The 23,812-nt window shown below is 43.9% G+C and overlaps 2 protein-coding genes across 15 annotated transcripts in view; both read right to left on the bottom strand.

Annotated features, from left to right (window-relative positions):
* ARHGAP26 (Rho GTPase activating protein 26) overlaps window positions 1-23,812 on the bottom strand; it is a 1,021,369-nt gene that overhangs the window by 592,078 nt on the left and 405,479 nt on the right. For all 14 annotated transcript variants that reach the window (XR_011030516.1, XR_011030517.1, XR_011030518.1 and 11 more), the window contains one exon: window positions 17,415-17,493. Coding sequence is in view for 9 of the 14 variants with exons in the window: in XM_068277500.1 (XP_068133601.1) it covers window positions 17,415-17,493 (79 nt within the window). In the remaining 5 variants the exon portion in view is untranslated. The remainder of the gene's footprint in view (window positions 1-17,414; window positions 17,494-23,812) is intronic.
* On the bottom strand, window positions 8,668-10,674 carry LOC137564110 (lamina-associated polypeptide 2, isoforms alpha/zeta-like). The gene has a single exon (XM_068277505.1). It carries the CDS (start codon window positions 10,528-10,530, stop codon window positions 9,319-9,321), a length of 1,212 nt encoding a protein of 403 aa, XP_068133606.1. The 5' UTR covers window positions 10,531-10,674; the 3' UTR covers window positions 8,668-9,318.

Here is a 23,812-nt window from a genome sequence, read left to right as displayed (position 1 = left end):
TTGTGTGTTCTTTGGACTTCACGGTGTTGTTGCTCCCAATATTCTCTTAGACAACCTCTGAGGCCCTCACAGAGCAGCTGTATTTGTACTGACATTAGATTACACACATATGCACTCTATTTAGTCATTAGCACTCATCAAGCAATGTCTATAGGCAACTGACTGCACTCAGATCAAAGGGGGCCGAATAATTATGCACACACCACTTTGCAGTTATTTATTTGTAAAAACAATGTTTGGAATCATGTATGATTTTCGTTTCACTTCTCATGTGTACACCACTTTGTGTTGGTCTTTCATGTGGAATTCCAATAAAATTGATTCATGTTTGTGGCAGTAATATGACAAAATGTGGAAAACTTCAAGGGGGCAGAATACTTTTGCAAGCCACTGTATGCCATCAAAGTGATACACATTCTTTATTTTTTTGTTAAGAACAATCTAGGCTTTCTTTGGATAATATTTGTTTCCAAGAATTATGTAATATTCAGAGGCGGATCTACAGGCGTGCACATAGGGCAATTGCTATGGGCGCCCCTTGTCACTTTCCTGGGGGGGGGGCGCATCCCCAGTAAGAAAATTAAGCACCCCTCTGCTCACCGCCAGCGCTGCGCTGCCCGCCCGCACCCGCAGGAGAGGAGAGGCCGCGAGACTTTGTGTGGTCACTTTGTGACTTGCCGTGCTCGTGCTGCATCCCCCCCCCCCCCGGAACGTCACCTGACCGCCCGTACGCATGGTTTCTTCTTCTAGTCTCCCCTCCCACCTCCTTCACTTAAGCGGCCAATCAGGAGGAGGATCGGGGTCCGGGGATACAAGGCAGCGAGCTGTGCCGATGTTGCTATGGCGACCAGAGACGCTGCGGGGACTGCCACATGGCGTCTCTGGTCACCATAGCAACATCGGCGCGCTCACTGCCTTGTATCCCCGATCCCCCTCCTGATTGGCCGCTTACGTGAAGGCGGTGGGAGGGGAGACGAGAAGAGGAAACCATGCGTGGATGCAGCTGAGGGTGGCAGGCCGTCAGGTGACACACAGTGTGTGAGTGCGCACTCTGTGAGGCAGCTAGGCGGGCATAAGTTCAGGAGGGGGTTATGGGGGCTGGACATTTGAGTATATATGTGTGTGTCTTATGCAGGACGATAAACTGCAGGCATGTGTGTGTTGGGGGGGGGGGTGATTGGGGATAGACACTGCAGCCATGTGTGTGGGGGTGAGCTATGGGGGACAGACACTATAGCTGTGTGGGAGTGTTATGGGGGACAGACACTGCAGCCATAGGAAAGAAAGGTGGGTTTAGACACTGCAGGGGACAGGCACTGTAGTCATCAGAGAGTGGTGGGAGTCTTACAAAGTGACAGACACTGCAGCCACCAGGAAGGGGGGGGGGGTTCTTCCAGGGGGACAGAAACTGCAGCCATCGGAGGGGGGGGGGAGGTGTCTTATGGGGACTGACACTGCAACGCATGGGCACGGAGTTGGAGTTGCATAGGTAGGGTCATGAGACTGCTGAGCGGATATACTGCGCAAGGTAGTATGACTGGGTCAGTGGGTGCCTACCTTGCCAGCTCACTACAAGAAAACAAGGCCTATTACCGCTACATGGAGGGGGACACTGGCACACAGGAGGTGTGGTAAGAAACTGCACACATACACATATAGCGTCCATTTTTCTTTTACTGTTCGCTTAGGTATCCTTTAATTTATGCACATAGAGGGCACTTGGCTGTTTAATTAATGTATTTTGGTGCACCTGTCTATTTCATGTGTTTATCTTGAGGTACCTGGCTACTTTATTTTATCTGGAGGAGTGTAACTACTTATGGTAGTTGTGAGCCGAGGAAAAAGTAATGACGTTTACTTACCTGGCTTCTTCCAGCACCTATAAGTGTGTGTATCCCTCGCTAAAGGTCCGCGCTGTGAGGTCCGTAGTGGCTCATCGGGTCGAAGGCTTCTGTGCATGCATGGACATTTTTCACAATCCCACTCCCACCGCTGGGAGTGTTATGAGCAGGTGCAGAGTTACTGTGCCTGCACAGAACACTCCCAGCAGCAGAAGCACAATCGCAAAAGATGTCTGCACATGTGCAGAAGCCATCGACTTGATGAGTCAATGAGCCACTACGGACCTCACAGCAGAAGTGTGAAGCAGTACGGACCTTCGGCAAGGGACACACACACACTTCTAGGGGCTGGAAGAAGCCTCAGGTAAGTTAATGTCAATACTTTATTTTATCTGGATACTTTTGACAAAATATTTTTATTGTGGGTCATGTGACTAGTTGATTTATTATCTGGATTCATGTTGTGACTACTTAACAGCAGAGGTTGTTCTGCCTGTGAGAGAGTTGGAAAGGATGCAGTTATGGGGGAATGAGACTCTGCTTGGAGAGGGGGCGCAGTTTTAGAGTTTGCCATAGGCGCTGTTGTACCCAGATACGCCACTGGTAATATTATAAGCATTCTATAGAAAAACAAGACATTTTTTCATTTTACACCCTGTGTAACTTTTACATCAGGGGTGCCCACACTTTTTTGGCTCGCGAGCTACTTTAAAGCTTGCCGAGTCCAGGAGATCTACCAACATTTCAAATGTTGCAGACTCCTACCCCCCCCCCCCCCCCCCCCCCGCTGTCATGAACAGCCCCCAGGTACAAGTGCCCCTCTAGTATATGTAGCTAGGTATAGGTCCCTTCAGTATATGTAGCCAGGTATTGATCCCTCCGCTAGATATAGGTCCCTTCAATATAGGTAGCCAGGTGTAGATGCCTTCATTATAGGTAGCCAGGTGTATGTGCACTCAGTGTAGGTAGCCAGGTAGCTGTGCCCGCAGTGTAGGTAGCCAGGAAGCTGTGCCCTCAGTGTAGGTAGCCAGGAAGCTGTGCACTCAGTGTAGGTAGTGAAGGTGCCACTTACCTATCACCAGCGGCGGTGTGGCTCGTCCTTGTCTTCCCTAATTCAGTCGTGGCAGGCTGGAGTGCAGAGCGGTGGCTGAGGGAACGCTCTGGCGGGGGGCGGCGGGCAGCGTATGTAGTTACGTTGTGCTCGGCGCTGCCCCCAGCCATGATGTCTCCTCTCCTGCGTCTCTATTGGCTAGCGGCCGGCAGCAGAATTTGATGGGAGCTGCCGGGCACAAAATTTAATGTGACGCAGCCACGATCTACCAGATAGGCGATCGAACTATTGGCCACCCCGGCTTTACATGATAAGTGCCACAGTTATAACACACCTCAAAATATATTATATATCTTGTTCCAGTTAAAAATTATACCCTACATTCCATATTTCACCGCGAGTTAGGAATGTGGCGTACCATTAGGGCTCGTTTCCACTATTGCGGTGCAGAATCGCCTGGATTCCACCGCTGTTGAAATTGCATGAAACAGCATGCGGATGCGAATTTTTGCGCGTTTTTTGCCACGAATTCGCATAGGTGAGGGTATATGCGAATTTAACCATGTCACTGCCTGTTTGAAGTTACATTGGTACCTATGCGAATTCGCATGAAAATTCGCATACCATAGCCGCATGTGAATTTCCTATTAAATACATTAGCAGCGATTTGCATGCATTCCACTCGTAGGCGAATTCGTTGGCTCTTTTGTGCGTTTTTTTACCGCTGAAAAAAACGCACCTCAACAACGCTACAGTGGAAACAGGCCCATCCACTTGCATTACATGTGCGAATCCGCATGCGTTGGACGCATGCGGATTCGCGATAGTGGAAACGAGCCCTCATAGCCAGCCTGTGTGTTTATAGCAACTGGGTCCGATCAGTATGGCGCACAGTTTGGGTACCCCAGTACTGCACAGATACATTGCTAGGCAACAGCGTAGTGAAGTATCTGTACAGTGTTTGGTCTCGGAACTGTCACACTGGTGATTGCATCCAAATGATACCGGCGCCAGCCATTACAGGCGTCTACTTATCTTAGGACTAAGTATAGGTGACACAAGGGGTTAATTAATTAGGTAGGAGTTAATACTTTGCTGGGGGGGAGGTGTTAAACACTTTATTGTTTAATATTGAAACCCTCCCTTTAAATAATAATAAAAAGAAATCTCCCATTTACAGTGATTGAGAGCTGCTATTAGCAGCAGTCATTCACATTCAAAAGAGTGCACGAGCGGGAACGGTCAGAGCGCGTGTGCATGCGCACAAGCGCAGTGGCGATTAAAAGAGCAGTATGTGAATTTCAGGTCCTGGAATGCACAATGGGGACTAATTAGGATGTGAAATTCATGTCCTGCAATCTTAACTGGTTAGTAATGTATTTAAAAAAATAAAATAATAAAAAGAAGGCGTAAATAAAGGTTTCAGAATACAGTAGTATCTCTGTTATCCAGCACCAAAAGGAATCAGCTGATGCTGAATATGGCCTGGTGCACACCAAAAACCACTAGCAGATCCGCAAAATGCTAGCAGATTTTGAAACGCTTTTTCTTTTTCTGTAGCGTTTTCAGCTAGCGTTTTGCGGTTTTTGTGTAGCGGTTCTGGTGTAGTAGATTTCATATATTGTTACAGTAAAGCTGTTACTGAAAAGCTTCTGTAACAAAAACGCCGGCAAAACCACTCTGAACAGGCGTTTTTCAGAGTGGTTTGCGTTTTTCCTATACTTAACATTGAGGCAGAAACGCATCCACAATCCAAAAAATGCCTCACCCCGGGAGTATGCGTTTCTGCAAAACGCCTCCCGCTCTGGTGTGCACCAGCCCATTGAAATACATTACTCAAGCGTATCCGCAGCCGCAAGCGGATCGCAAAACGCAGCCGAACCGCTCTGGTGTGCACTAGGCCTAAGTGTGCTTTTTGGTTGCTTGATAATGTTAAAAATAGGCCTAGCCAATACAGTACTATTCCCCACTCTAGATACATACCATGAACTCTGTATTAAATGTTAAAATACAGTAATTAAAAGCATAATAACCTTGGGGGGGGGGGGGGGGGCTGTGGAATCCAGTCTTTAAAAAATCAAAAATCAGCTTTACTCACCTGGGGCTTTCTCCAGCCCCTTGCAGCCGACTGTCCCACGCTGACCGCTCCACTCTGCGCCGCCGTCCCGGGCTCCCCACACAGTGCAGAGGCCGACCTCGAGGTCGTCCTTATTGCGCCTGCATGAAGCGTCGCTGTCAATTATGGCCACATTGTCCGCAGCGTACTGCGCAGGCGCAGTGCAGTACGCCGCCCTTCAAGCCCTATTATGAAGGTGCTAAATATTCTAGGCTCAAAGTGTCAGACTCTAATCCGCTATTTAATCAAAAGACCTTCGCAAAGGGTTCCAAATTCATATATTAGTTTCACTTTTTAAGTTGAATTACTGAAATAGAATTTTGCACAATATTTAAATTTTTCTAGTTCACCCTGTGTACAGTATATAACAGAGATGTCAAATGAACATACACCAGCAAAGTCAAAGCTGTCCCCTTCCTCCCCCCAGTCATTCCAGTAAGTATATAAAAGGTACATTCGGCAATAACCACTAGCTGTCCAGAAATAATCTTAAACAATCTGATTTTGCAGAAGAGAAAGAAGAGAAAGAACTATCACACCAAGTTAATTACTAAGCATTAAAGATAAGGTGCAATGAAAGCTGTTCATGCTAAATTAAGGACAAAAATCATTAAATTAAAAGCAATATCGAAACACAAAAATGGGGATAAGAGAGAATTGATAAAAAAAAAAAAAAAATAGGAGTTGAGAGAAAAAGGTGACAGAGGGAAAGAAGAAATACCATAGAAGAATGAATGTGTAGTGGAAGGCTTAAACCAGATTTATGCAAACTTAATAAAGCTATTATGCATTTCATATGATCACATATTACTTGTGTTTTAGTTGGAAAAAAAAACTTTCACAGTTATTACAGCTTGTGAAGGCAGAACTAGAACTCTGCTTTATAGACACACAGCAGCTCAGATTTATTCATTCATCTGACCACAGTAATCACTATGGCAACATGAAGGCTTGGCAGAGTTACCCTTCACGTTGCAGAGCGGTTTGATCTACCTTTGAACAGATGGAGTAAGCTCAGTGGAGCATGTCTGAAACCAGGAGTTAGCTCACCTGGTAACGACATTTTAAGTAACACTCCAGGACAGGTATACATTGAGACTTGGCTCCTCCCAGGAACAGGAAATATCCTTCAGCCTCTCTATAAATCAAACAAGGACCAAGGGTCAGGCAGTATAATATAAAGGAACAGGAACAATATACTCAACATAACCCTATTATATTACATTTACATACATATAACATATAACATAACATGTATATCATGCAATACTTGATATATATGGGGGTGGGTACCCCCACCTGTCCTGGAGTGTTACTTAAAATGTCGTTACCAGGTGAGCTAACGCCTGGTTTTTCCAATAACACTCCAGGACAGGTATACATTGAGATGATAAGCAAGAAATCAATCACCAACCTCAGGGTGGGCTAACTGCCTTTAAGACAGTTCTTCCGAAGTCTTGATCGGACTCTGTTATTCGGTCCAATCGATAGTGCCTCATGAATGTTCCCAGATTCTTCCAGGTCGCCGCCTTGCAGATATTCAACGGTGATGTACCTGCCCTGTAAGCCCACGTAGTTGCGGCTGCCCTGGTGGAATGGGCCCTTAAGTTTTCTGGAGGATCCTTACCCATAATGCTGTATGCTTGTATGATGCAATCCTTTATCCATTTGGCAATGGTCTTTGTGGAGGTTTTTAATCCTTTGGATTTGCCTGTATAGTTGATGAATAACGACTCTGATTTTCTGAACTCTTTCACTTTTTCTAGGTAAGACATTAGATTTTCTCTAACATCTAATTTATGCTGTTTACTTTCTTTTTCCGTTTTTGGGTCTCTGCAGAAAGAAGGTAGTATTATCTCTTGTGTTCTGTGGAACATGTCTCCCACCTTTGGCAGGAATTCCGGGCTTGTTCTAAGAACGACGCGATCGTCAAAGAAAGAGCAGTATGGTTCTTTACATGATAGTGCGTGTAGTTCACTAATCCGTCTAGCAGACGTAATCGCTACTAGAAATACTGTTTTCAGAGTACACATCCTTAGAGAATCCTCATCAAATTCATCAGATGTCAATGCCTGCAAGACTAAAGATAGATCCCACTTTGGGAACTGTCTGACTCTTACTGGTCTATTCCTTTCCACCGATTTGACAAATCGAATAATTAGAGGGTCTAATGCTAATTTCTTATCTAAATAAACTGATAAAGCGGATATCTGGACCTTAATTGTGCTTAAGGCCAGTCCTTTCTCTACTCCCTCTTGCAGAAATTCTAAAATTGTTGCCATTTCTGTTGATTGGAAGTTTGAGTTTTCTAACCATAAATTAAAAGTCTTCCAGTACTTCTGGTATATTAAACGAGTATTCTCTTTCCTACTCTTTAACAGAGTATTCACTACTCTTGAAGACAATCCCTTACTTTCAAGGACTGCCCTCTCAGATACCACGCTGTAAGTTTCCATTTTCCTAGATTGGTCACAGCCTGGTCTTGTACCTGTATCATATTTTCTGATAACGGTATTTCCCATGGTTGCTTCGTTAACATTGAGAGGAGAAGCGGATACCAGGCCCTCTTGGGCCAATTCGGGGCAATTAGTATCATTTGGCACTGTGACTTCATTAATTTTTGAAGTACCAGGGAAATCAAATTTAACGGTGGGAATGCATACAGTAAACTCTGATTCCAGTTCTGCGCCAGAGCATCGATTGCTAATGGACTGTCCATGACATTGAGGGAATAAAACTGTTCGCACTTTCTGTTGGCCTTGTTCGCAAATAAATCTATTTGTGGTTGTCCCCAATTGCTCACTATTGTCTGAAATAAATTTTGATTGAGGGACCATTCTGTATTTGAGGTCTGTACCCTGCTCAATTGATCCGCCAGAACGTTTAATTCCCCTTTCAAGTGTACTGCCGTTAGGGATAGTAACTCGAGTTCTGCTATATCCAGGATCTCCATAGTTAGAAATAGTAATCTTTTGGATCTCGTGCCCCCCTGGCGATTCAGATACGAGACAACCGTCGAGTTGTCTGACTGAATCTGAACATGAGATGACCTTAGAATATGTATCGTGCTGATTAGAGCCATCTTTACTGCCATTAGTTCCCTGAAGTTCGATGAGTGTTCTGCCATCGTTTGACTCCATACGCCCTGAACCTGAAAAGTGTCCACGTGGGCTCCCCATCCTGACAGACTTGCGTCTGTCGTTAGGATCTTTTGAATAGGTAACGACCATAGTCTGCCTTGGGTGAGATGCTGCAATGTTTGCCACCACTCCAAACTGGCCTTCGTTTGGGAATCCACTGTCACTTTGCTGTCTAGTGTCTCTTGATGCTTGTCCCATTGGGTCAACATCCATGACTGCAAAATCCTGGTATGTTTCAGCGCCCACTGGATTGCTGGCGCTGCTGAAGACAGCAGGCCGAGGAGTCGCATAATTTGTCTGATTGTCACTGATTGGTGTGCACAAAATGTACTCACTTCGGATACAATCTTTTGTATTTTTTCTTGTGGAAGAAAAATTTTCTGTTTCACTGAGTCTATTACAAACCCCAGGAATAAAATTTCCTGAGTTGGAGTAAGCTGCGATTTCTCTTTGCTCACAATCCAGCCTGCCTCTTGTAACTGCACTAGTACAGTTCGTTTGTGTTCCTCTAGTTCTTCTAAAGTTTTTGCTAGAATTAGTAGGTCGTCTAGGTAAGGAATTATAATAATTCCTCTTTTGTGTATTGCTGCGATTAGTTCTCCCATCACTTTCGTGAAGATTCTGGGGGCCGATGTTATGCCAAATGGGAGGCAGCGAAATTGTAAATGCTGAACCTCCTTTTCCATCTGCACTGCAAACCTCAGAAACTTTTGTGAATTTAGTTCTATTGGTATGTGCCAGTAAGCGTCTTGCAGATCTACACTTGCCATAAAGCCATCTGGTATCAGTAGATTCTTTATGGAATAAATGGATTCCATCCGAAACTTTTCGTATCTTATGTATGGATTGATTGGTTTTAAATTGAGAATTATTCTGTATTTCCCTGACGGTTTCTGAACCAGGAATACTTTTGAGTAGAAGCCTTCGCCTCTTTGCATCACTGGAACTACTGATACCACCTGCCTTTGTAGCATATCTGTGATGATCTCCTTTAATGCCTCCTGATGTTGAGGCAACAGTAATCTCTTGGTTATCACAAACTTTTTTGGAGGTCTTGTGTTGAAAGCTATATGATAACCCCTCTTTATTAGATCTATAATAAACGGGCTTTTTGTTATCTGCTTCCAATGTGGAAGGAAATAGCCCAATCTTCCTCCCACTTTTAGCGTGTCATTGTTTATTTTGCGTGTATGGAGTTTTGAAACTTGGTCCCGGCTTTTTTTGATCTTTATTGAAGGACCAATTTCTTCTTTTGTTTTGCATTTCAGGTTTGTCTGTCTGTCTGTTCTGACGAAAAAACCTTTTCCCAGTTTTAAACTGCCTTTTTTTCGGAAATGATTTTTTCTTATTGGCGGTTCTTTCAAGAACCTCATCCAACTCTGGCCCAAAGAGAGTGTCCCCTACTACCGGAATGGCACAAACTCTATTTTTTGAAGCCATGCTACCATGCCAGGTCTTAATCCACAGATTTCTTCTGGCTACATTAGAAATCCCTGCTGCCTTAGCTGTCAGTCTTATAGATTCTGACGCAGCATCAATTATATAGGCAATTGCCTTATGCATCACAGTCATTGAACTAATGATCTGGTCTTTAGGTGCACCCTTATTGATATTATCTTCTAATTGTTGCATCCATAGCGCGAGCATTCTTGCTACGCAGGTTGTTGCAGCTGAAGGCCTAAAGTTGGCACAAATTGCAGGCCACAACCTTTTTAATGCATATTCAATCTTTTTATCTGATTGATCTTTTAAGTGACCAAGATCTTCAAATGCCAGTTCATCATCCTTATTAACTTGTGAAAATGCTGAGTCTAGTTTAGGGCTTTTGTCCCACATTTTACAGTCCTCATCTGAAAAGGGAAAACGTCTCTTGAATCCTCTGGACATAAATAACTTTTTGTCTGGATTTTTCCATTGACTTGAAATTAAATTTTTTGTTGTCTGATGTACTGGAAAATTCAACTCTTGCGGATTTTCCATACCTTCATATAATTTATCATGTAGAGAACTAGGTTCAGTACTTGCTTTATTTAAATTTAAATCTTCATATATTGCTGTTAATAGCATTTCAGTTTCAGCCACAGGAAATTTAAACTTAGAGGGTTTATTTTCCATTTCCTGTGCTTCAACAGAACTTGCCGAAACGTCATCATTATCGCTAATTTCTTCCTCCTCTGATAGGATAATTGGTTTATTAGTTTTAGTAGTAGCTTTCTTATGCGTAACCGCTTCAGGTACTTTAATATGAGCGACCTGATCGGAATCTTCAGCTGGTGTGTCTGTTTTGGAAGGAGTTGCACTAGCTCTAAATTCTTTAAGTGTGTCTTTTAGATCTTGCCTCAGAGCCTGAATATCTCTCTGAGAGGCAGATTCTTGTTTCATTACTTTGTAGGTACAATCCTTGCATAAAATTTTTGTTGATGCAGGATTGACCTTTGTATTGCACACAGGGCACCGTTTAGTGGTCTTTGCAGGGTCAGGTACATTTGTAGAAGTGCCCTGAAATACACACAAAAAAACATAAAGCTAATTGTGTCCTGCAAAAATACCATGTGAAGTAAATCAATATTTATCTATAGGTTTTAACCTATACCAATATGACTAAGCAAAAGTTATATGCAATATACTGATTAATAACATAAGTCTGCATAAGTTAAACTTTTTCAGAAGTTTCTCATTAACACAATATGCACTTCAAAGTCAATATAAGCCTATGTATGCAAAAACATAAAAATAATGCTTAATAGGTAATACATCATTGCATAGCCACAGCCTATGCTTGTAATGCACCCTTTGCAATATAGGCACCATGCAGCCAAACTTTCCATGCTGCGTACGGTTGAATGCTCCCACAAGAGTCACCACCGCTGCCCGGGTCCCAGCAGAGCAATCTTACCTTTCCTGGCTCCTGCTCTATCTCAGACATCCTTCCGTGCTGCGAGACGCCGAGATTCAGACCAACTGGGACTCCGGGCGGCCGCACCTCTTCACCCGGCGATGCGGAAGTGACGTCACGCGACCCGGAAGTACTCTCCGAGGTCGCGGCCGGAAGACTTCCGCTTTACGCCTCCGCCATGCGCATCATCCGGACGCCAACTTCCCTGCCGCTGCCTCCGCGTGGTGCGTCTTCGGTGCGGCCCTTCCTGAAGCGCTGCCTTCTCACCCCAGGCCGACCAACAGGGTGAAACATCCGGGCTGGGAACTGCAACCAGAACGGCAACCCCACAGGTAACTCCCAGCTCCAGCAGATCCTCTGTAGGTAGCAGGATCCACTGTGTGCCAACACCTTCCCTAGCCACCCAGGCTCTCCGGGACAGCGAGCACATAGAGAGACCTGGTTCCTGGACCAGGAAATATCCAATACTGCCTGACCCTTGGTCCTTGTTTGATTTATAGAGAGGCTGAAGGATATTTCCTGTTCCTGGGAGGAGCCAAGTCTCAATGTATACCTGTCCTGGAGTGTTATTGGAAAAATTCATTTTATTATGTTGTGCAAACTTGACATTCATAAGAGGAGCATGCCATATTACACTGGTATACTTTCCCCTCACTACAGCAAAGGCAATAGAATTGCAACTTGCATTTCAAAAGCCTTTGGCCTTCAGCACTTTGATGCAGAGGGACTGAGGGACACTCGGAGGTTGTTCATGAGGCTTTTTTGTTTTCTCTCTTGCCATGTGCAAGGATCCAGAATGTGACATTTTCATAAACAGAGCAGCAAGGGACAGGCCGTAAAGACAGAATGTTGCCTTCCAAGCAGCTGGGCCTTGACTAGGAGAAAAGGGAGGGGGGAAGCCTCTGGTCAGCTTAAGCTCAAACCTCAGCAGGCTCTAGCATGGTAAAACTGAAAGGGAAACAGAAATTGCATTTTTTTCTGGATTGTGTTTGGATGTAAATAACGGCTGTTGAATTAGTTTAGCCTGCCATCTAGTGGCTATAGAAACACAGAGCCAAGAAGAAAATCTGAACAGCAGGCCTACTTGTTAGCAATGTTTACATTTAAAGACGTACGTACACATGTACTAGAACCATTGTTCTTAAAAAGTTTAAAGCAGAATATAACCCAGCATTCCTTCTTTGCTCTAAAAAATTATTTACAGCATATTATATACTACCAGCACGTTTTTTTTTTTACTAGACCAGCATTGGAAGGGCTAAGGTAGCCATACACTGGTCGATTTGCCATCAGATCGACCAACAGATAGATCCAACTCTGATCGAATCTGATCCGAGAGGGATCGTATGGCTGCCTTTACTGCAAACAGAATGTGAATTGATTTCAGCATGAAATCGATTCACCATCTGTGAAGCTGCCACTGCCCCCCCCCCACACACACACACACACACACCACCACCAGCTATACATTACCTGCTCCGCCGATGCGTGTCCCAGCTCTCTCCGCAGTCTTCTTCTCCGCGCTGGGCTCAGAGTCCGGCTAGCTTCACTGAACTTCCTGTCCGGGGAACAGTACAGGGCGCTCTACTGTTTAAACTTCCTGCCGGGACAGGAAGTTCAGTGAAGCCAGCCGGACTCGGAGCCCAGCGCGGAGAAGAAAACAGAGGAGAGAGCGGAGGGACACGTGCCGGCTGGATCAGGTAATATATTGCAGCTAGCGTTGGTCGTCGGGCATTCGAACGCTGCTATCGACGCACTCCCGAAAAATCTTCCGCACGGACGGATCAACGGGAATGATTGATTTCGGACGGAAATCGAACATTCTGTCAGCGTTTGAGCAACGATTTCACAGCAGATTCGATCACAATGATCGAATCTGCTGTACATCGGCGGGAAAATCATTAGGTGTATGGGCCCCTTTACACACAGAGCTTGAAAGTTCAGTGCATTGAAATCTGGACGCATCCGAAGTTGTAGATAATGTTATCTTGTGTTTACTTAAATGTTTTAAGTGAGGAATGTGACATTCTCTGACTGCGCTGAAGCAGCTGGACACAGACACTGAAAGCATGTCTGCCTTCAATACAGAATGAATAAAACCAGTTAATAAAATGCAAAGTCAGCTCACAAAGCAAAAAACTGTACTTTTGTGTACCTATAATTTCTAAATGAATAATAATACTTATGCACAAATGCAAATATGATAACCGTATGGCATATAAAAAGTAGGAAAACATGTTTTTATTGAATATTATGTCAGGGTTTTAAACCGCTTTAAAGTACATGGCTGATATTTGATGGCATACTTTGAGAAAATATTTAAAGAAAACCCTAGTCAAAAATGTGCTTAAAGGTTTTATACTTACCAAGAGAGAGGGAAAGCTCTGGATACTACAGAGCCAATCCACTCCTCCGTGCTGCCTGCCGTTCATGCACCGTGCCCAGTAAAACTTTCTCGATCTGCTAGCTCTTTGTTAGTCTACTGTGCACGTGCATGTCTGGACTTGCACATGCACAGTCCAGACATGCAACTGAAAAGACAGTCCAGCTCAGCAGAACGGCAGTGGAGGAAAAGCTCCAATGCAGATGACTTCGTCCACTATAAAAACACGCTGCTCCAGCTCAGGGATGTTCTCTCACTTGCAAAGCAGTCATACTTCTCTACACTTATTTCTTCACAATCCCATAACCCTAAACAACTTTTTAACACCTTCAGCTCTCTTCTCCACCCCCAGCCTCCCCCTATAACCACATGCTTGTCTGCAGAAGACTTTGCAGCATACTTTGTGAACAAAATTGAAACACTACAGAACAGGTTTCAAAAGCAACCCTCTTCACCGGTCCAAGCACCTCTTCCTTTTTCCTCGTCGCCTGGCAGCTCCCCAACTATCAACTATCCCTCTCTACACAACCACACTCACTCAAACCTCCTCCCTGCTAACAACCTTCTTTGCCTTAACTGAACAACTTCTTTCTTCACTAATCTCTAAAGCTCATCTTCCTACATGCGCCTTGGACCCTATTCCCTTTCATCGTATCCCCCAGCTCTCCTCCCCCCTCATTCCTGCTTTAACAACACTGTTTAACCTTCCCATCTCTACTGGCATTTTCCCTTCTTCATTTAAACAAGCTATTATAACACCCCAAATCAAAAAACACTCCTTAGACCCTACTGCCCTTTTTCATTTCCGCCCAGTCCCTCTCCTTCCCTTCGCCCCCAAACTGCTGGAACGCCACATTTACTCAGAGTTGTCTAACTTTATCTCTGCTAATTCCCTGTTGGACACTTTCCAGTATGGCTTCCGCCCTCAACACTCTACGGAAACAGTTCTCACTAAGGTTGCCAGCGACCTCCTAGTTGCTAATGCCAAAGGCAGATTTTCGGTACTAATACTCCTAGATCCGTCCTCCGCGTTTGACACTGTTGATCATACCCTACTTCTCCAGACCCTCTCAACACTGGGAATCAAGGGCCTAGCACACTCCTGGACCAACTCTTACCTGTCTGGACGTTTCTACATGGTCTCCTATGCCAATACCAACTCCTCTCCACGCCCACTGTCTGTGGGAGTACCACAAGGCTCCGTCCTTGGACCCCTCCTCTTTTCCATTAACACCCACGGCCTGGGACAAATAATAAGCTCTCTTGGGTTTCAATATCACCTCTATGCTGATGATACCCAAATTTATTGTTCTGCCCCAGACCTCTCCACACTACTATCAAAAGTCCCCGAATGTCTATCCGCTGTATCTACATTTATGTCATCCCGTGTCCGTAACTCAATATAAGCAAAACAGAGATTGTGATATTTCCACCTTCGCTCTCTGTTCCACCTCCTATTGTCACAATCAATGTAGATAACACCCCAATAGCATCAACCCCCAAAGCTCGTTGCCTGGGGGTAACTCTAGCCTCTGAGCTCTCCTTTATACCACATATCAACACATTAACTACTTCCATCTAAAAAACATTTCCAGAATCTGTCCTTACTCTCACAAGAAGCAACTAAAATGCTTGTGCATGCCCTAACCATCTCCAGTCTTGACTACTGTAACACCATACTCTGGTCTACCAAAAATCAGACTGGCACCTCTCCAATCCCTACTAAAGTCTGCTGTCTGTCTCATCCACCTCTCTTCTAGATGCTCTGAGGCAGCCCCTCTCTGCCAATTCTTCCATTGGTTACCAGTTGCCCAAAGGATCCAGTTTAAACTTCTCATGCTTGCATACAAAGCTCTTCCTCACAGGAGACCCTTTTGTCCTCCAGCCCAGTTATCTCCTCTCACTCTCGCATCCAAGACTTCTCACGGGCTATCCCTTTCCTTTGGAACGCTCTCCCTCAGCCGGTTTGTCATGCCACAAGTCTGGAGACCTTTAAACGTACTCTGAAAACACACCTGTTAAGACAAGCCTATAATTTGCTATAGTCCGCACTGAATGCACACTGGCTCACCCACTAACCCCTGTGTTTCCTTCCCTGTTGTTATCTCCCCACTACACTCTAGATTGTAAGCTCGCAAGGGCAGGGACCTCCTCCTAGTGTTTCTAATTCTGCTATAATATTAACATATGCACATGTACCAACTACACATCAACTATGTATGCATTTTTATTTATTCTGTTCAATGTCATGACTGTACAGTGTCTTGTATTTCTTATGTACATTTGTTCCCCATTATTTGTTTGTACTATGTACAGCGCTACTGAAGATGGCGCTATATAAATAAAAAATAATAATAATAATGCACAGTACAAATGTGTTCATCTTTGGAAGTACTCACTCATGTGAGTAATAACTAATGTGAGTAGTTCCCAAAGGCTACCTGAAGACTTCAGAAGTGCTATTCAACCTAGCAGTTCAAAGAAGATAACTGGGCATGGCACAACGGGTGTTCTCAGAATGCACTGCACCACAATCCACTAGTAGCAATGTGTGATCTTGCTTTCTATGCAATGTCTGATAGTCCCCGAGTTGGACAGCAGTTGTGTGTTGTACCATACATAGTGCAAATAAACTTTCAGCAATGATGCTGAGGATCTTGTTAACCTGCATAATATTTTAAGTGAATTCCCCAGGTAAAAGCTTGCAAAATGAACACCAGATATATTAGGCATTGTTAGTCTAGTGGAAGAGGATTAAAACACTACAACAGATGTGAAATAAAACCACAATGTGCTAATCACATAGGCAAGGCATTTAAATGTGGCCATAGTTTAGAACAAAACCTAAAAAACGATGTGCATATTAGACTTTTATAATAAGCGTGTACAGGTGTTCCTGAAAGTGCTTGGAGCAAATATTTGAGGAGGCGTCCAATTTAACAACAAATTAATTACATTAGGTAGAAGCAATTGTAAATTTATCTCATAGAAATATTTGACTTTATTTAAAATTAAATCCATCCTGTACTGCCTCTAATAGGCTTTAGCCTATCAGACGGCGGCGATCCCCGGCCAATCAGAGGCCGGGGATCGCCGATCTCCTTTACGGCGCTGCTGCGACAGCAGCGCCATAGGATGTAAACACAGGGGATTTCTTCCCCGTGTGTTTACATTTCGCCTCCGAGCCGCGATCGGAGGCTTGCAGGCTGTTCACGGAGACACCCTCCGTGAACTGACATGGAGCGGCCATTTAACACCACTGCGACCTGCCGACGCCTATCGGCGTTAGGTGGTCGTTAAGTGGTTAATGATACAACAATGATTGTGCAATCTTACAAAATCTATGTAGTAAAAGAATAAACTGAATGAATATACTTTTTATGGATACTTTAGGAAGTCCCGAATACTACACAGAAGCGTTAAGATTGTACAGTCAAGATTGCATCATTAGTGGACACCTTTAAGGTATTTCTTGGCACATAGGGCGTTTTGCGGGACTGGCCCACTTCATCAGGCATCGTGTCTCAACGGCAAAAATCTCGCAGACAACATGCACACCCTCTTTTGATGCCTCTCAATGGCCTTGGAATCTTCTGTTATGTGCTTCACCTAATATTGCTTTCTCCCTGAAAGTTTCCGGAGTGATGCAGCTTGCCTGCCCCGCCCTACGGTCAGTCACTTCATAAGGCCCTGAATATCTGCTTTAAGGTTTGCTATACTTTATAGTACGATTATATAACTGAATTCAAGAGGGATAAGAGGGATTGTCAGCCACAAAATCAAATTCCATTTACCCACTGCTCTGTGTTTATTGTGCAGCCTGGAACCTCAATCTGCACTGCAAGCTCTCCAATCTATTCAGAAATGCTTTTGCTCTAATAAATCTTATCTCAGTGTCAGCCTAGCTCTATTCTCGCATCACTTTGCTAATGCTTGGGAGCAAGAGCTTTAAAACATTGCAACAACATGTAAAGCAAGGCTACTTACAGGCTCCCGACCATCCATGGCTTCCATCCACAACCTTCTATCCTCTTCAGAAAGAGCCTGCATAGTTAATACAGTTGGCCTACAACAAAGCAATGGGACAATAGAAACAATTTGAATGCAAATTAGAAACCCAATATTTTTCTCTGCAAGTTAAAGACACATTGTAAATATGTTTTTTTTCGACTTGTACACAGCAGGGGTGAGGTCACAAGAAAATGATATTTTGCTGATTCTAAGGGAGGGGGCAGGGTCCACTTATATTAGTTTCCCTGATGACAACTATGGCTCTACCTCTCAATTTTCTCTTTACAATGCACATACCACATATTCAAGCGGAGGATTCACTCACTAAGCACAGATACCATTACCAGCTCTCTCATAAAATATCCATGGCTACATTATATTGCCAAAAGGATTGGTGCACCTACCTTTACACACACATGAACTTTAAAGGACTACTGTAGGGGGAAAATGAGTTGAACTTATCCTGGGTTTCTAATGGTCCCCCACAGATGTCCTGTGACCACGCAGCCACTCACCGATGCTCTGGTTCACTTCCGTAATTTCCAACTTTAAAGTCGGAAAACCACTGTGCCTGCGCAGCCACGCTGTCCCTCTCGCTGACGTCACCAAGAGTGTATTGCTCAGGCCCAGTATAGTCTGTGCCTGCGCAGTACGCCCCTGGTGATGTCAGCAGGAGCGAGGACACAGCTGTGTAGGCACAATCTTTTTCTGACTTTAAAGTCGGAAATTCCAGACGTGAACTGGAGGCGGGGCCCGGAGCATTGGTGAGTGGCTGCGTGGGCACAGGGCGTCTGTTAGGGACCATTAGAAGCACCAGGTAAGTTCAACTCATTTTCCCCCTACAGTAGTCCTTTAATAACATCCAATTCGTAATCTGTAGGCTTTAATAAGGAGCTGGCCCACCCTCTGTAGTTATGATAGCGCCAACGTGCCCATTTGTGAGGTCAGGCACTGATGTTGGAAGACAGCCTGGCTCTCAACCTCCGCTTAAAATCATCCCAACCATGTTCTGTTGGGGATAGGTCAGTCATGTTGCCCAACACCAAACTCGCTCATCTAGGTCTTTATGGACCTTACTTTGTGCATTGGTGTAAAGTTCTGTTGGACTCAGAAAGGAGTCATTCATAAACCGTTTCCACAAAAGGAGCATTCAATTATCCAAATATATTGGTATCCTGAAACATTTAGGGTTTCTTTCACTAAGGTGCAAAAAGCCTAAACCCTGAAAAACCACACCACAAAATGTACACTTGTGACAATGCAGTTAGGCAAATACCATTCTACCGGCATCCACCAAAACTAGACTGATCCATCAGAGAAATGTGAATAGTCATACCAGAGAACATGTCTCCGCTGCTCTAGAAACTGGTGATGCTGTGTTTTACTCCACTGCATGTGACACTTTGCATTGCACTTGATGATGTGAAGCTTGCATGCAGCTGCTCAGCCATGGTAACCCATTCCATAAAACTCTACTTACTGTTCTTGAGCTAATCAGAAGACCATACAAAGTTTTGATGCCTGTAGCTATTGACTCTGCATAAAGTTGACAAATACTCTGCAATGAGCACCTCAGTATGCACTGACCTTGCTCTGTGATTTTCCGTGGCGTACCACTTAATGGCAAGTTGCTGTTCTCTATTGCTTCCACTTTGTTACAACACTACAAACAGTTGACTGTGGAATAGTGACCCATTCTTTCACTAATATTTGAAGAAGTAGTCTGCATGCCCAGATGCTCGATTTTATACACCTGTGAGCGTGGAAGTGATTGGAGCACCTGCATTCAATCATTTGGAGGGGCTTCCCAATACGTTTGGCAATATAGCGTGTACTACAGTGTGAACTTATAGGACACATTTAGCAGACAGAGCCCTGCGTGTTACTAAAGGCACGTACACACGCCAGATTTTTTTAAACTGCGGGTCATCAGACCTGCCCATGGGGCGGTCGTTCTGACGACAGTTTGCATGTGAGTACAGGCTGTCGCCAGACTGATGAGGCTGGTTTTGACAAATTCACTGGGTGGATCAGTCAAAACCAGCCTTATCAGCCTGAAAACAGCCTGTACTCACATGCAAACTGTTGTCAGAATGACCGCCCCGCAGGTGGGTCTGACAACTCGTAGTTTAAAAAAAATCTGGCGTGTGTACGCGCCTTAAGACTTGATACAAGGAAAAATCGAATGTCTTCTCTCCTGTATCTAATCCACACTGTCACACCCCCCCTAGTGGCCAGACCGCACAATGCCTTCCAATCGGTTTCAGCACACAGACCATGCAATTTTGTGGTCGCAATCGATGCGCAGAAACCACTGGAATTTTGGCAGCAGACAGACCAGAGGGAGGTGTGCGATCTATTAAACACAAAATACTAGGCTGCCACCATCTCTGTTACCATGGGACAGAGAATCCCACTGACTGGTCGACTCTAGACCTGCAAATAAAAACGGTTAAAACACACTCTAGTTTATCTAGCTATCAACAGTAGTAGCGACTCTTCAGAAGTTAGGGTTCAATTTGTGCGGGTGAATAGCAGGGGTAGCTGAACAAATAAAAAGACTTTTTAGTCGTTTATTATTAATGCAATATAAATAATTAATATATACAGAATATCATTAAAATCAACAATTATGGAGACAATCGTAGCGCAGTATGAAAATAAAAATAAGGGAAGAAATAAATGGATACTTAAGCCAGGTGAAAACATGTCCTTTCTGGGAAAACACGTGCAGTTCTTTGTTTCAGTTCAGGAGCCAAAGTTCATACAAGATGGCCGCTGCTCCTCCTCAAAGCAGCAGCAGGCTCCCATGAAGATGGAATTTGGAGGAACACTGGAGGAGTCCCTGGTAAGCACTTTTGAATAATATACAGTTTTGTGTGGGGTCTCAGGGTCAGCCCAGGGGCTGGACAGGGTGCGGTTCACCTGAGTGGGTTCCTGGTGCCCACCAAATATGACATTTTTCATATCGCGGCTTACGCTTTCTGCACACACATAACAGTCACAGATTCATATTCCTCAGAATATGACAGTTCATATGACATCAAATTTGGGTGCTTTCGCATGCCCGGTTACGAAGTAGCGGAATACCTCGGGTTCTGGGTATGTCAGTGCCTTCAATTTAATATTAAAATATTCACCAGATCCGGACCAGCAGAATGAGATAACTTTCATACCTCTCATATGAACGGTATTCCTTACACAGGCTAACAATTATATACATTCATTTTCTCTCTGCTTCCGACGGAGTCGAGCAGTCTGGCCTCCTGTGGAGGTTATCCTGTCTCTTCAAAAGGCAGGAACACTTGCCATTTGGGGCTTTATTGCTGGAGAGCTTTCACACCTCGGTGTCACTGGCCCAGGAAGGGACTTCTTTTCATCAAGTTAATTTACACAAACATGCCTTCACTGGTCAACAAACGTACTTCATGAAAAGAGTTCCTCTAGCAGCTGTGAAACCAGAGACTGCCAGGCTCAGTCTGCTACCCCCTAGACAGAGTCTAAATCTGGCAACGCAACGACAATCTGTGCAGGAAACCGATTGCGTTTTCTGGTCTCATGGCTCTTCCGTGACACACACACAGACTCAATTTAAGAAAAAGATGCATGATGTATTATTCCTGATGGACTGGATATTTTAGTATGGGAGAGTTGCATTGCTAGTTTAGACACACAAACTATACAAAAGATTGACCAGACCTTCCAATTAATACAATGGTATCAGGAGTGATTGATAGGGGGTGACCCACCTATTACATTGTAGGTGACAGATATGGGACACTAAATGTGCGAGAGTAGATTTTGGTTGAACCCTTGAAGGGCAGGATATAAGGCGGGAAGTTTAAATTATTATAATTAGTATATACACAATATGAACCTGGGAAGTTTAAATTAGAAATAATTGTCCTACAATATGTTTCAGTTATGCGTGGCAAGATGCCCGCAGTACAATTAGAATGTATAGAGAGCACTATCTATTGAGAATGGATGCCCATGTTGCCAAAGTTTAGTTACAAATGCATGTTGCCGGGCATGTTAGGCTGGTAGTAAAGAATAACCTGAAAGAAAACGCTACAGATCCAGCATGGAAGAGTAAGATGTGTGGTTAGGATTTTATTGCTGCCTCTATCCTTGTTGCAGCAACTCTGGCTGCAATACCCTATTGATCTGGATTTACACACATACAAATGATACTTTAAGGCAGCAAATACCACTGGAAGAGGCACAGAGGATGCCTTGCCTAGAGCACTAAATAGCTCAGAAACAGCACTGGCCAAATGAATGGTGTACAGAGCCCATTGGGATAAATTAGCATAGGCGCTTTTCTAATCGCCGGTGATCACAAAAAGCAGGCGATCCATACATTCAAATTTCATAACAGAACATGTTAAAAAAGACGAATGTTAGAAGAAACTTCTTGGAAACTGCAACTTCTACATTACTTTCTGCATTTGATTTCCTTTAAACGTTTTACATTATATTTTGATATTTATTTTATTCTTTACAGTAATATAAAGGGGATAAAAGTTTAGAAACACCATGCTTTCCATTAATTCTGTACTTGGAGATTCTGCAGTTTACACAGCAGTACTGAAAAAAAAGGGCTGCCGACATGAGACAAAATCCAGACATTCATGGCTTTTCAGCAGTCTAGCAAAGTGTGTCCCATAGGCTTATTACATCCTGATAAGAGATAACAAGGATGGAAGGATGCTGGTTTCAAATCCAATTATACTAGAGATACAAGGGCAATACAACTAAGCCACTGTTAAGATAAGATTTTCAAAATCCAGTGCAATATAACAATTTCTAAAAATACTAAACAATACAATACATAGCAAGATCACTTCCACAGTAATTCCTTAAAAAGGAGCTGTCAGTCATATATAAGTAAATACTTGCTCTACTTACATAACATATGTATTGCACTGTCCACATTTTGATTTTAGTGATTTTTCTACAGTAAATAAAGAGAAAATGCTTCTTAGCATTTCTCATTTTAACTGTGGCTATTTTAAAGCCAATCCTGATGTCATTTCCTCCCTTAATCTTCTCTGCCTGATTGTGTATTCATAGCCCACCTTTTACTATAGAAAGTGCATTGCCTCAGCATGAGAAATATTGGCCAGAGAGGAACAGAGGTGTGGAAGGGAAAACAGGAGGGAAAGAGGCTTCAGCAAATCAGGCTGTATTAGTTAAGTCTGAGGGGAAAGTTGAGAAGCAAAAAAGGACAACCCAGCATGCCCTGCAACTTCCTTTTTGTGTACCACATTTTGTGTGTACCAAATAAGAGTCAGGTAAACTGGGGAATGATCATTTATCAACAAGAAAAGGAATAGTGATTTTAACTTTTGAATTGCCTGGTTATCATCCATATTACTTCTTTACCAGATAACAAATAATTGATTTTTTATATTATGCCCAACAATTACACTTTAAAGGAATCGTGACAATGGGTAATTGGATTGGGACTGCAGACTCTTAAGCCCCATCTACACCATACAATTTTTTGTCCGATTCGATTCAATCCGAAATGTACGATAGGGATTCGATTAAATTTGCCATTGCAAAACCAGGGCTGTGGGGTCGGAGTTGGAGTCGGGGCAATTTTGGGTACCCGGAGTCGGAGTTGTGGTTTCAGAAACTGAGGAGTCGGGAGTCGGAGTCGCATGATTTTTGTACAAAATCCACAGCCCTGTTAAGTATTAGACTAAGGAGTCGGAGTCGAGGAGTCGGAGTCTGAGCAATTTTGGGTACCCGGAGTCGGAGTTTCAGAAACTGAGGATTCGGAGTCGGAGTTGGAGTCGGAAGATTTTTGTACCGACTCCACAGCCCTGTGCAAAACGATGGCAAACTGAATCGCTTTGAATCCCAATCGGACATGTTGGATTGAACCGAATCAATGAATCAAATAAAAAAATTGTATGGTGTAGATGGGGCTTTATGCTAGGTACACACCATACAATTTTCTGTTCGATTTTCTGTTAAATTTACTTACCAGATAGATAATTTCCAACATGTTGGAAATTATCTATCTAACCATCCAGGGACGCTCTCAAATTCGAATGAAATTCGAATAGGGTTATTCGAATTTCATCTTGCTAATTACTGCAGATGTGCGGGTGGCCGGGGGGGGGGGGGGTTAATCTTACCCATTAGGCTTCTTCTTGATCCGTCCCTCGGTGCCTCCCACGCTGCGCTCCATACCGGCGTCACGTGACTATACACTTCCTTCTTCAACCCAGAAGGAGGAAGTGTATGTAATCACGTGACCGCCGGATTGGAACGCAGCGTGGGAGGCACCGAGGGACGGATCAAGAAGAAGCCTTATGGGTAAGATTAACACCCCCTCCGCCACCCGCACAGCTGCAGTA

The sequence above is a fragment of the Hyperolius riggenbachi genome, chromosome 3 (genome assembly GCF_040937935.1).
Source record: "Hyperolius riggenbachi isolate aHypRig1 chromosome 3, aHypRig1.pri, whole genome shotgun sequence".
Lineage (NCBI taxonomy): Eukaryota > Metazoa > Chordata > Amphibia > Anura > Hyperoliidae > Hyperolius > Hyperolius riggenbachi.
Note: the sequence above shows the minus strand (reverse complement) of the source record. Positions and strands in the feature narration are given on the sequence as shown.

Excerpts from the sequence above, each read along its gene's own strand:
- LOC137564110 (XM_068277505.1), bottom strand. The coding sequence starts at position 10,530 with ATGAAACAAGAATCTGCCTCTCAGAGAGATATTCAGGCTCTGAGGCAA.